This window comes from Bison bison, unplaced genomic scaffold, assembly GCF_000754665.1.
Source record: "Bison bison bison isolate TAMUID 2011002044 unplaced genomic scaffold, Bison_UMD1.0 scf7180017864239, whole genome shotgun sequence".
NCBI classification, from domain to species: domain Eukaryota; kingdom Metazoa; phylum Chordata; class Mammalia; order Artiodactyla; family Bovidae; genus Bison; species Bison bison.
Genome location: NW_011494811.1, coordinates 2556576 through 2570413, shown reverse-complemented (window position 1 = coordinate 2570413; position 13838 = coordinate 2556576). Strand labels below are relative to the sequence as shown.

The 13838-nt window shown below is 38.2% G+C and overlaps 1 protein-coding gene across 3 annotated transcripts in view; it reads left to right on the top strand.

The window, feature by feature from the left end:
* Positions 1-13838, top strand: part of EXD2 (exonuclease 3'-5' domain containing 2) — a 55157-nt gene that overhangs the window by 24638 nt on the left and 16681 nt on the right. For all 3 annotated transcript variants that reach the window (XM_010846697.1, XM_010846695.1, XM_010846696.1), the window contains one exon: positions 10806-11062. In XM_010846697.1, the coding sequence (XP_010844999.1) occupies positions 10806-11062 (257 nt within the window). The remainder of the gene's footprint in view (positions 1-10805; positions 11063-13838) is intronic.

Genomic DNA, 13838 nt, shown 5'->3' with positions numbered 1-13838 from the left:
GTACTCTGCATGTAAGTTAAATAATCAGGTGACAATATACAGCCTTGACGTACTCCTTTTCCTATTTGGAACCAGTCTGTTGTTCCATGTCCAGTTCTAACTGTTGCTTCCTGACCTGCATACAGATTTCTCAGGAGGCAGGTCAGGAGGTCTGTTATTCCTATCTCTTAAGAATTTTCCACATCTCTTATTAATTCAGCATACTACCTTGCCAAGATTCTGTTATCTCTGTGTTCTGGATATCTGGAGTACAGTTAGGAGCTAGGAAATGTAATCAAAGGAGGCCCCAAGCAGAATAGCTGCCACCAAATCAGATCACAGGTGGTAGGAGGAACTAAAGACGCCAATACAGTGATGACCAAGAAGAGAACACCTGATGCTGTGGGAAAAGTTTAGTATTCACACAAGGCCTTACAGAGCTACTGAGGGGATTTCTTTATATCAGCAATAGTTGAGTAGTAGTTTATACCAGTGACCTTGGGCCATCAGGAAAGGATTGGGAATTTTTAGTTGATTGTGTATAAGAATTATGTCATTTTAGAAATATTAACATATTTCTATGTTATTTTAGAAATGTTTACACCAGCAACAATAGAAGAAAGCATTAGTAAACATTGAGCTTTAGTAGATTAGGAAAATTCTCATTTGTCAAACACCTTGATTATTCCAACCAAATGAAGTATAACTGCAGAAACAATAGGGTAGGATGAAGTGAATAGTTAGTAACAGCTATTGATTTAATAGTGATATGTTTACTATAGCAGAGTGAGTTAAAGTGGCAAATAATCCAAAACCCCCTTTGTTTTAGCTTTCAGTGTATTGAACTTCTGCTGATGCCACTCCTCCCTTCGGGTGTGATTGCATTTCCCTGATTGCTGCCACAGAAAAACCTTCATCCATCCTCCTTTCCATTCTTCCATCTCCGATTCCCTTTCTCTTTCGTTTGCTTTTGTGTATTTGCTTAGTTATTATTTTTGTCCTTGTTTTATACAGTCAGTATTTGTTTAGATTTACCAAAGTGTTTACCTTTTTCTTTGCTCATCTTTCCTTGTATCTCAGAACGTTCCGGCATCATCCTCTTTAAGGCTGTTGTTTAGAAGTTCACTTTTTGAGGGTTCATTGATAGTAAATTAATTATTATTATTCTGTGAAAGTGAAAGGGTTAGTTGCTCATTTGTATCTGACTCTTTGCGACCCCATAGACTGTGTAGCCCGCCCAGGCTCCTCTGAATTTGGGATTCTCCAGGCAAGAATACTGGAGTGGGTTGCCATTCCCTTCTCCGAAGGATCTTCCAGACCCAGGGATTGAACGTGGGTCTCTTGCATTGCAGGCAGATTCTTTACTGTCTGTGCCATCAGGGAACCCCATTGTTCTGAAAGTGTCCTTATTTTGCTTTTGATCTTTGAAGATATTTTCACTGGATACAAAATTCTCGTTTAGCAGCTTATCAGTTTCAAGGTCGCTTTCCACTGTCTTCTGGCTTCCATTGTTGCTGTTGAAAGTAACTGTCTGTCTAAATGTTGATTCTTTATACGTACTCAGATTTTTTGTAGACACTTTTAATATCTTCTTTTTGAATTGCTGATTCTGAAGATTCACTAATAATCTAAGAGAGACTAAGTGTTGTCGTCTTTCTGTACTTCCTGCTTGGGATTCAGAGAGAGATCTGGATATGGTGACTGGTGTTGCACCTCAGTTCTAAATTCTCTTTGAAGGCTGCCTTCACCCTGTTTTTTCTTCTCTTCCTCCTCTTCTCACCCCTCCTCTTTCACCTCTTCTTTCTTGCTGAAATTTGATCAGCTATATTCTGAACTTTTTTGCTCTCCTACATGTCTTGTAATCTCTTTTATATTAAACATGTCTTAATCTCTGGATTTATTCTGCACAATTTCTTCAGGTCTCTTTTCAGTTCCCTTTTTATTTCTTTCATTTTGTGTAATCTGCTATTTAACTTACTCCTTGAATCTTTTTTTAAACCTTTTTTTTATTGTGAAATAAAACACATCAAGAAAAGTGCCTGGAACAAAAATATTAATATAACAGCTAGATGGTTTATCTAAAGAGAACAGTGTGTAACTGGAGACTAGGTTAAGCAACAGTATTTGCTAGCCACCCCAGAAGCTCCCCTTGTGGCCCCTTGTAATCATTGTCCCCCCCACCAGGGTTACTGTTATCTTGATTTTATGGTATTTACTTTCTTGTCTTTCTTTATACTTTTACTACTTAAACATGCATCCCTAGACACTGTAGTTAAGTTTTGTCTGCTTTTAAAGTTTAATGTAAATGAAAATATCTAGTGTGTATTTTGTGTCTGGCTTCCTTTGTTCCAACATTATGCTCGTGATGTTTACCGTTGTTGTGAGTGACTGATTTCATTACCATATGGCCATTGTGGGAATATATCCTGATTTGTTCATCCATTTTAATGTTGATGAACTTTTGGTTTGTTCACGGTTTGGGGCTGTTTCGAAGAATGTGAAGTGAACAAATGCATTTATTATTGGGCGTACAGTATTTATGAGTGGAGTCCTGGGTCTTGGAGTTTTATGTATATCTTTAACTCTTATAAATAATGCTAAATTGTATTCCCAGATGGTTTTAACTAGTTTACCCTCATCAGTAGTAATGAGTGTACCCGTTATTTTCAGCTGTTTTCAGAAGTGGTTCTAAAAATTTAACTTCTCACTAAGACTGTATGAAAACTGCCTTTGTCCTATATCCTTGTCCACATCTGGTACTGTCAGATTTAAAAATTTTAGCTCTTCTAATGGATGTGTAGTAATATTTTATTGTGGTTTTAATTTGCATATCCCTGATTAGCCCTGAGATTGAGCATCTGTTTAAAAAAATTTTATTGATCATTGGGATATCTTTTTTTAATGGGGTAGCTGTTCAAGTCACTTGCCTCTTTTTTTTTTTTTAATCAAGTTTCCTTTTTCTTACTGATTTATAGGAGCTCTTTTATATTATAGTTATGAACGCTTTGTGAGTTAAATGTGTTGTAAATGTCTTCCCCCATTCTGTGGATTGCCTTTACATTCTTTTAAAGCTTGATGATCAAAAAATCTATATAGTGCTGTATAACAAGCCTTACCTTATCTCTCTAGTCATGAGTGTACTCTCCTATATTATTTTCTTGGAGTTTTGTAGTTTTAACCTTGCACATTTAGATTTTACACTCTATCTGGAATTGAGTGTGTGTGTGTGTGTATGATGTGAGGTATAGTTGAGTTTCATTTTCCCTCATGGATATTCAGTTGTCCTAGCACCATTGGTTGAAAAGATAAAATTTTTCTTCACTGCTGTGCAATGATACTAACTACTGCTACTAAGCATTTGCTCAGTCGTGTCCGACTCTTTGTGACCCCATGGACTGTAGCCCACCAGGGTCCTCCGTCCATAGGAGTCTTCAGGCAAGAGTACTGGAGTGGGTTGCCATTTCCTTCTCCAATGATACTTTACTATAAAACAAGTATCTGTATATGAGTTTATCTATTTCTGGACACTCTAGTAATCTAATTTTCTGTTCTTCCACCGGTGGTCACAAACTGTCTTAGTTACGGTTGCTTCGTAATGACTCTTGATATCTGTGACAGCAACACTTCCTTTTTTTTTTCCTGTCCTGATCTTAAGTTCTCTGACCAGAGATTGAACCTGTGCCCGCCCTGCAGTGGAAGCACAGAGTCTTAACCACTGGACCTCCAAGGAGGTCCCAGCAAGACTTTCTATCTTGTTATTTTCCCAGAAGGTCTTGGATATTCTCAGTCCTTTGCATTTCCTTAAATATTTTAGAATTGACTTTTCAAGTTCTAACAAAGAAAAATTCTTGATATTTTGATTGCATTGGATCTAATAGATCAGTTTGTGAGGAATTGACCTTATTCTAATATTGAGTTTTCTAATATAAAAATATTTATTTAGATCATTAACTTCTCTTAGTAATGTATTTGTAGTTTTCTGAGATTTAATAAATTCTATTATAAGTGAAATCTTAAAAGATGTTGTTTCTGATAGATAGAAATGTCATTTTATTAAAGAACTTAACTAAACCCACTTATTAATTCTAATTACTTGTAGATTCTTTTTGATTTCTGTGTAAACTGTTATGTCATCTGTGAAGTGAGAATTTTCTTTCCAGTCCTTACACTTTGTATTTTTTTTCCTGCCCTACTGTATGAGTGGTGATAGTAGGCATCCTTGATTCATTCCCTATCGTAGAATGACAGCTTTTAACATTTTCTCATTGAGTATGTTGGTTGCATAGCATCATCGACTCAATGGACATTAGTCTGGGCAAACTCTGGGAGATAGTGAAGGACAGGGAAGCCTGGCGTTCTGCAGTCCATGGGGTCTCACCTAGTCGGATATGACTTAGCAACTGAACACAACAAATGTTATCTGCAGTAAGGTTTGTTTACAGATTAAATATATTCAATTCTATTCTTGGTTTCTTTTTGTTTTTAATTTATTTGGCTGTGCTGGGTCTTAGTTGTAGCACTTGGATCTTCCTTGCAGCGTGTGAAATCTAGTTCCCTGACCAGGGACCAAACCTGGGCCCCCTGCATTGGGAGCACAGAGGCTTAACCATGGGACAACCAGGGAAGTCCCTATTCTTGGTACTTAAGATTTTTTATGTTGTTTTGTTTTTCTGGTCGCTTGTGTGATCTTAGTTCCCTAACCAGGAAGTGAACCCAGGCCCTTGGCAGTGAAAGCATGGAGTCCTAATCGCCAGACTGCCAGGGAATTCACTAGAAGTTTTTTTTTTTTTGAAGAATGAAATATTGTTGTTGGAGCAACATAGATGGACCCAGAGGATACTGAGTCAGACAAAGGCAGATATTCTAGGATATCACCTAATATGATACAAATGAATCTATATACGAAACAGTAATAGATTCACATACATAGACAACAAATCAGTTTTCTATTTAACAAAGGGAAAAGGGGGTGGAGGAGGGATAAACTAGGAGTGTGGGATTAACAGATGTAAATTGTTATACATAAAATAGATAAACAGCAAAGGTTTATTATATATCTTGTAATAACCTATAACGGAAATTAATCTGAAATGTATATATAACTGAATCACTTTGCCCTACACCTGAAACTAACAATTTTATAAATCAATTATACTTCAACTTTTTAAAAGTTTTTTTTAAATCATGAATAGTTGTTGAATTTTATCAAGTGCCTTTTCTGCATTTCTTGAGATGAGTATGTCGTTTTTCTCCGTTAGTCTGTTGCTGTGATGAAATACATTAATTTTCAAATTCCTGGAATAAACCCAACTTGGTCATGATGTCTTATTCTCCTTACACATTGCTGATTTCATTTTGCTAGTGTTTTTTAAAAAAATCTATATTCATGAGGGATACTGGCTTATAATTCTACTTTCTAGAAATTACCTTGTCAGAGTTTGATTCAAGTATGAGGCTGGCTTCATACAATAGGTTAGGGATGTTCATTATTTTTGTGTTCTCTGGAAAAGTTTGTGTAAGATTGTCAATTCTTTTTTCCTTAAATGTTTGATTAAAATCTACTGGTGAAACCATCTGGAATTTTCTTTTAAGGGAGGTTTCTGAATTATGAATACAATATTAAGATAGTTTGGAGGCTATTCATGTTTCCTATTTCTTCATGTCTGTTTTGATAAATTATATTTTTAATCTAAATCTTTTTTTTTTTCAAAATTTTAAATTACAGATGTATTGTTTATAATATCCTCTAACAATTTTTTTTCCCTATCAGATGGATATGTGAGGACGGCTCCTTTTTCATTTTTGACATTGCTTATTTGCTTCTCTCTTTTTTCTTGATTACTCCTTCCATGTGTTTATCAATGTTATTAGTCTTTTCAAAAAAATCAGCTTCTGGCATTGTTGGTCTTTATTGTTTGTTTGTTCTATTACACCAATTTGTGCTCTTCATTATTTCTTTTCTTCTACTTGCCTGAGTATAATTTGCTATTCTCCATCTATTCTTCAACCTACTCTAATCTGACATCCTATCATACTGCTGCACTGAAAGTGATGAAGTTGATGGCTTTCTTGTTTTCCAATCCAGTGGACACCTATTTGGAATCATGTTATGCTAGCTCTCCAGAGCATCTGTGTAATTCCTGCACGAGACATTCTCTCTGGCTTTCATGCCATCACACTCTCCTATTTCCTATCTTACTGGTCTTTCCTCTTTAAAAAAAAATTGTTTAATTCATTTTTATTTTTGGCTGTGCTGAGTCTTTGCTGCTGCGCAGGCTTTTCTCTAGTTGCGGTGCAGGGCTTCTCGCTGCGGGGGCTTCTGCTGCTGCAGAGCACGGGCTCCAGAGTGCATAGGCTTCAGTAGTTGAGGCACATGGGCTCAGTAGTGGCAGCTTCCAGGCTTCAGAGCACAGGCTCAGTAGTTCATGGGCTTAGCTGCTCCAAGACATGTGGGCTCTTCCTGGACCAGGGATCGAACCCATGTCTCCTGCATTGGCAGGTGGATTCTTTACCACTGAGCCACCAGGGAAGCCCCTAGTCTTCCTCTTTTTCCTTTTCTGATCCCCCTTCTACCTCATATCTAAATATTGAGATGACTTATGCTTGGTCTCTTCTGTCCCACCCCAGTTCAAACTCAGATGCCTACAAGGTCCAGATAAGAAATGTCAGTGAATGATGTAGAGTGATTGTTTTGCATTTTTGAAGGCATAGGAATAGTTTTCAATTTCATAAAGAAATATGTTCCCTTCCTTTTTTCTTTAAACACAAGGTCTATGATCTATTTTCCATTTTCCTAGTTTTGATAGGGACATGGACTGAGAAATATTTCTCTGTATTGGAGAAACAGTGGTTTACAGCTACAATGATAAATAGGAAATGACAGTTGGCTTCAGTGTTGAGAAGACATTATGGTGAATTAGAGAATTTGTGTCTTATGTAAATGAAGAAGCTGCTGTGCAGTTCAAGCCAAGTGTTGCCAGATTGTCCAGTTCTTTAAAAAGAAACTCAACATAATAGATTTTTTAAAATGTGAGCTCCACTAATTTAAAAGTTCTGACACCATTTTTAAAATGTGGAGACCAAAAAAAAAATATTAAACATATCTGTGGGTCAGCATCTCTAACTTATGTCCTCTATATTCTTTTTCTAAGGGATCTCATGTAGTTTTGTGGCTTTAAGTGTCATGATAAGCTGAAGACTTTCAAAATTAGAACTCCAGCTCTTTATATCCATCTATCTACTTGAATCCTCCCTTGAATGTCTAATAGTCATCTCAGACTTAATATGTTCCTAACAGAGCTCTTGATTTTTCTTCCCACACTTGTATTATCCCTAGTCTTCTCCACCTTTAAGATTAAAATCAGAGAGACATCCTCCCCCTTACAGGTTGTCTAACAGAAGTGATATGATTGAAAATCAGACACAAACAGGCAGTTATAGAATGTTAAGTTTCTTTATTGGCAAAATATATGGAAATTCAAAGAAGCAGTTATAGAAAGCAGGAAATAACACAGCATTCTCCCAGATAGAGGTATGTGTTTCCAGATTCCCCGAGTTACCCATGGTGATGTGCAACTATGGATAAATTCTGTACAAAATGAGGATTCTGCCATGCTTTAGAAGCTATTATTGCCTTTCTCCTGGAGGCAGGGGATGGAGATGTTAAATATCTTTCTGACCCCTGACTCTTGCCTGATTTTTTCTGGAGTCTCTGACTATAGACAACCTTGCTTAACAGATGCAAATAATTAGTGTAATAAAGACTGAATGAAGTGAAGGTCATTTTCCCAAGAGCATCCCTCTGCAGGCCTAGGCTTCAGGCTTGCCTGAAGTCACCTCCCTTTTCCTTACTATTAACCCTTCCCTTCCATTTAGGAAGTATTACCAATGCTAGCTCTGAAATAGATTTTACATCGTCTACATCTTTACATCTCCTCTATTTCCCTCCTAGTCCAAGCCTCAAGTATTTCTTATCTGCACCTTTGCAATGCCTCCTGACTGGCCTCCCTACTTGGACTCTTATATACCTACGATCCCTTCTCCACAGAGTTAGCAAAGTGATCTTTTAAAAATGCATGCTTGATCATCTCAGTTCCCTGCCTAAAAAAAGCCTCCACTGCATTGTATAAAACCAAGATGTCTTAATTACTTATGTGTTCTTAATGACTCACATTCTTTCGCCTCTCAGCATCTCTCATTTTGTCTCCTGTTCTCTTTCCATCCTCTTTCTTACTATTTTCCAGCCTCACTGGGCCTTCATTCTGTTACCCGAATGGACAAGCTCATTCCTGTCTCAAAGCCATGGTCTAATTTAACTGATACATTAACTCCACAGAGGGGGTGCTCAATGTGTGTGCACACTAAGTCGCTTTAGTCGTGTCCTCTTTGCGACCCTATGGACTGTAGCCCCCCAGGCTCTTCTGTCCCTGGGATTCTTCAGGCAAGAATACTGGAGTGGGTTGCCATGCCCTCCTCCTGAGGATCTTCCCAACCCAGGTATCGAACCTGCAGCTCCTGCATTGCAGGCAGATTCTTTACCGCTAGTTAACTTTGTTCCAGCCCATAAATATGGTTTCAGATTCTTCTTTGCTCCCTGCTGCCATCGTGGGGTCATTTAAAGAATCACAGACTTTTCCATAATCTCTAAACCAATTCTAAGTAAATCCCTGAAATATGGGAAAAGTGTTAGAAATTTTGTTTACAATGATTGATGGCATCATCCATTTAAAATTTTTGCTCTTGTGTTTATTCAATAACATCTATATCATTAGTATAGTACCACATTTATACGATTTAAAATGCATGTGTATATTTATTGTGTATGTCCCAAATATTTTTTATGAGTTGACTAATCCAAAAAGAAGAAAAAAGACATTGACCACTGGATTGCATAAGACTAACAAAATTAAAATATGGTGTATTTTTTTCCTATTAAATATAGCATTGGTAAACCAAGAATTTCATTGTTTTCCATGGGTAGTAAGTGATGTCAGGGCAAAAAGATGTTGGCAGAGGATGAAATATAAGAAATTAAAACTAGATAGCTTATTCTTTATGTCAAATTGATTCTGCTAGAAGCATTATTCCTCCAATTATACATTCAGTATAAATTGGGTACCTATTGGAATCATAAACATTTGGATTCCTAGTGGAAAAACCTTAATTATCATTCAGTAGATATTAAGCACAATCCAGAAACAGTATTAAAAAGATAACTTATCTATCTATTTAATGTATTTTAGACAGTGGAACTTGATTGAAAAGATTTTCAAAGATCCTTAGGAATTAGCAGTGAGTATTATATCAAATTAGCAGTGCTAACGGAGGAGGCAATGGCACCCCACTCCAGTACTCTTTCCTGGCAAATCCTATGGACAGAGGAGCCTGGAAGGCTGCAGTCCATAGGGTCGCTAGGAGTCGGACACGACTGAGCAACTTCATTTTCACTTTTCATTTTCACGCATTGGAGAAGGAAATGGCAACCCACTCCAGTGTTGTTGCCTGGAGAATCCCAGGGAGGGGAGCCTGGTGGGCTGCCATCTATGGGGTCGCACAGAGTCGGACACGACTGAAGCGACTTAGCAGCAGCAGCAGTGCTAAATATTAGAAGTGGAGATTTTCTACTTTTTCTTGGAGAAACCTTATATTATACAGTGAGGGAATTATGTACTAATAAAAAAAAAAGGTGATTTGGCCACATCCAGGTGAATTATTATAGAACAGGAGCCAGTAGTTGAATTTCTTCTAGATCTTGTTGACTTTGGCTGAGCCCCAAGAAACAGACACATTGGAGATCAAACTGACCTGGTTTTATTTGAGGATATGGAGTAGCGCTCACTGATAAAGCAGTGCCTGAGAAGGGAACTCCTAAAGCTTTTGTGAGTTAAACCATGGTTTTACCTAACATAGAAGTAGAAGCTGAGGATGAAGTCCCTCCTAATTTTATGATTCTTGATCTAGACTATTTCTTCTACATTCTACAGATTGGGAAACTCAGGTTCCAGTTCTGACTTTGCCCCAATTTCTCCGTGTTTAGGCAATTTACCTCATTTGTAGGCCTTCCCTTTCTTCTCCTGAAAAATGAGAAGGATTGAAATTTATTGAATGCTTAACTTGGGTTCCGTGGATAGCTTTAGGGGGCCTTGAATTAATGTGAGTTTTGTATGTAAACTTTTCTAGGAATAATTTCCTTAGCTGTAAGCATTTTCTCCAATTTATCTATTACTTCAAAAAAAACTAAATCAGTTAATATGTAAAGTTATTTTTATCTCTTAAGATATAAGCATCCTAGCTTACGCTCAGTATACATTTTTATGAACAGCTCATGAACATAAAATGCTGAGAAAGCACTTTGTGCTGCAAGGATTTATTATATTGGCAGGTACCCGCTTATTGTTAGTACTGTATTTCCTGCCTCTCTGTGAAAATCAGATCTTCAGCCCGTGATGCCCTATAAATGAGTCAGTTTACTAGCATGCACATTAAAGAGTCTATGTTGTATTCTCATTTGGCACTCATTTCCTTAGCTTTTTAAAACCAATGTGTCTCACATGACTGTGCCAGTGTGTGTGTTCCAGTGCTCCTCCAGGTCAGCTGGTCACTATTTAAGGCCTGCTCATATTTCAGCCCTCAGGAACCTGTTTAGGCTGCTGCTTCGGAGTCCACTGCATTTGTTAGCAAAGGCTCATCCCTAGGTTTGAGCCAGACTGGTCAGCTCTTCTCTCGGGCAAGTCAAGGATGTGCCTCTCAGACGCTTTTGCCGCAGTGCCACGTTGTTCCTGGTGCCGTGCTGGGTGTGAGTGTGGCCCTGTTTTCCTCTGTTGCAGGTGAATTCCGAAGGCAAAGCCAGTCCTCTGTCACTCCTTCAGATGGCCTCTCCAAGTGGCTTCTGTGTCTTGGTTCGCTTGCCCAAGCTGATCTGTGGAGGAAAAACACTACCAAAAACATTATTGGACATTTTGGCAGACGGCACAATTTTAAAAGTCGGAGTAGGGTGTTCAGAAGACGCCAGCAAGCTTCTGCAGGATTATGGCCTCGTCGTGAAGGGATGCCTGGACCTCCGCTACCTGGCCATGAGGCAGAGGTGTGGTTTGTATGAACACTTGGCTTCCTGTAGCTGTGGGGCGAATATTTTAGCAAAACTTGTAGGTCACTAAGACTCAATAACGAAGCCTCTAAAATTCTTTAGAAGCTTAGAGGCATCCGAGATGCCTATTGAATTTGTGAGGAAATACTCCACCTTCTGGTAAAACTTTACCTACCTAGAACTGGTCTTTTTAGTGAAACATTAATAAGGTGTCTCTATAAGCTACAGGTTGTAAACTGATGAGCTCCTTGGGCAAATTAGAGTTGCAGATTTTTTTTTTTTGCCTGTATGATATTTGGGGGAATTTTAGTATAAGTCCAGAAGATTTAATGTAAAAATCTGTATTTCTAGCTTCTCTTGGGTGATTTGACTACATGAAGTCAGTTCTGGGTGGTAACAGTTGGCGGGCAGCACTGTCCTCTTTAGATGAGCGTGTTTTCTTCAATTTGCCAGAGTCCCCACCTCTCCTGCTGTAACCCCTGACTCATCCTGATAAACATTTGAACGTACAAACCATGCTTTAGGCCAAAAATAATGAAACCTAATGCTGCACTGAGAGGAAGAGATTGTCCTTTCCCTTGGCATTTTATTATTAGGGAAATTCTACCTTCTTTTAAAGGTATATTTTCATGTATATTTGTGGTCCACATTTTAATAGTGTGAACTGAAACAGCCTTTATCCCTGACTTTCTCCATGGCACTGATACTAAAAGTTTGGAGGATTTGATAAATCAAGAGAAAGCCTGATTAAAATCTATGTTTATCATAATTTTTTTAGTATTAAATGAAATTCTATTTTGGCTTTGTAATTTGGCTTAGTAAGTAAAACTCATAAAGTGTCAATTTTTTCTAATAATATATTAAAATATTTACTGTATAATTTTTTTTAGCTCTGTAAAAGTATTTGGAGTTTACCAGCAAAAGCTGCTTTTCATCAGGCCTTCCTCCCCCTGGCACTGGCTCCCCAGAGGTGCCTGTCGTGGTCCGGGTGTGGGTTGGAAAAGAATTTTTCCAAACATGAGACAGAATGAGAGGGAAATTAAGTTTATTAGAGTGGGAGACGCTGTTAACGGACCAGCTCAAGGGAACCGACGTTGATTGGGGATCCTTCGTCCACTTTTATACCCAGGGTACAAGGAGTGGGATAGGGGTCTTGCGGGTCATTTGCTGATTGGATGAGGTACGTATACTGGGTGGGGGGAAGATTAAGGCAAATACCTCCTCCCTATGGGGTAGGAGGGGAGACAGGTTATACTGCTCCATTAATAGTTACCTCATCGGGGAGGGAAAGGCAATAAGGGTCTGATTTTTCCATTCCTGCTTTCCAAGACCCTCCTTGGTTTTATCTGCTCTTTTGTCCTTGGGTCACCATAGTGCCCACAGTTACTGCTATTAGAGGATGTGTGTATAGTGGCCAGGAATTGACTCTGGAGCGGACTATGTGGGTGGGAGTCCCCATCTTCCTCTTACCAGCTGTGTTACCTTTGGCAAGTTCCTGAGCCTCACTGTTCCTCAGTTCCCTTGTCTGTAAAAAGTAGAAATAACAATATTCCCATCTCATAGGATTGGTGTGAGGATTGAACGGGTTAAACTATGTAAAGAATTTAGAAATAGTGTTTGACATATAGTCAGAGTGCTGTGTAAATTTCAGTCATCATCCTTATCATTACTACCACCCTCAGCACTATGATCATTCAATTGGTTTGTCCTTCCAGATCACTTTCTATCCAGTTACAGTCCTCTTTATGAGTATATGGGCTTCCCTGATGGCTCAGCGGTAAAGGATCTGTCTGCAATGCAGAAGACGTGGGTTCAATCCCTGGGTCAGGAAGATCCCCTGGAGAAGGAAATGGCAACCCACTCCAGTATTCTTGCCTGAAAAATCCCATGGACAAAGGAGCCTGGAGAGCTACAGTCCATGGGGTTGCAAAAGAGTCAGACACGACTTAGCAACTGAGCACACACCCATGCATTGTGAGTATATAGAAGTTATAAGTATCCTTACTTACACGGCTAAATGCAGAATGGCCAAGTGTCAAAATAAAAATTTGGCCAAAGTGGAATATTACTGTAAACTTCTCTAGATATAAGAATGAAGCATTCAGCTTTTTAATTTTTAATGAAATCTTACAAAATTTTAAACATTCTTTATTATTGAATACTTTAGTAGTAAAATATAAAAATTTTGACATTATAGTAGAAGAAATTTGACATTATACTTAACACTTTTAGCTATAGGTTGTCCCTGATGTCGGCTGTAAGAGGTTGATACTTTCATTTGACTTTGGAAAAGAACAAAAATTTTCTTGGTAATGCTGTTCTCTTTTCTTCATGCTCTTTGCTGCTGCTGCTAAGTCGCTTCAGGCATGTCCGACTCTGTGCAGAAGATAATTCATTATTGAGACTGTTGTGTATGATTCTGGAATCTTTCCTAGTGAAACTTTGAAGTGGCAAAGATGGCCTCTTGTTTTTAATTCATCCTCAAAAAATGTGAAGCTTGCCCAAATATGACATTTGAAAAAAGATTAATGACCTAAATGGAATTGAATTAATAAAAACCAAGTGCTGTCTTTCAATGAGGGTAATGATTTCAAAAATTACAAAATACCAAGGCTTGATAAATTGGATAGATGTTAAAAAGATTGAAATAAGGATTTTCCTGGTGGTTCAGTGGAAAGAATCTCCCTGCCAATACAGGGAACCCAGGTTCAGTCCCTGGTCCTGGAAGATCCCATTTGCCACAGAGTGACTAAGCCTGTACCTCACAACTGCT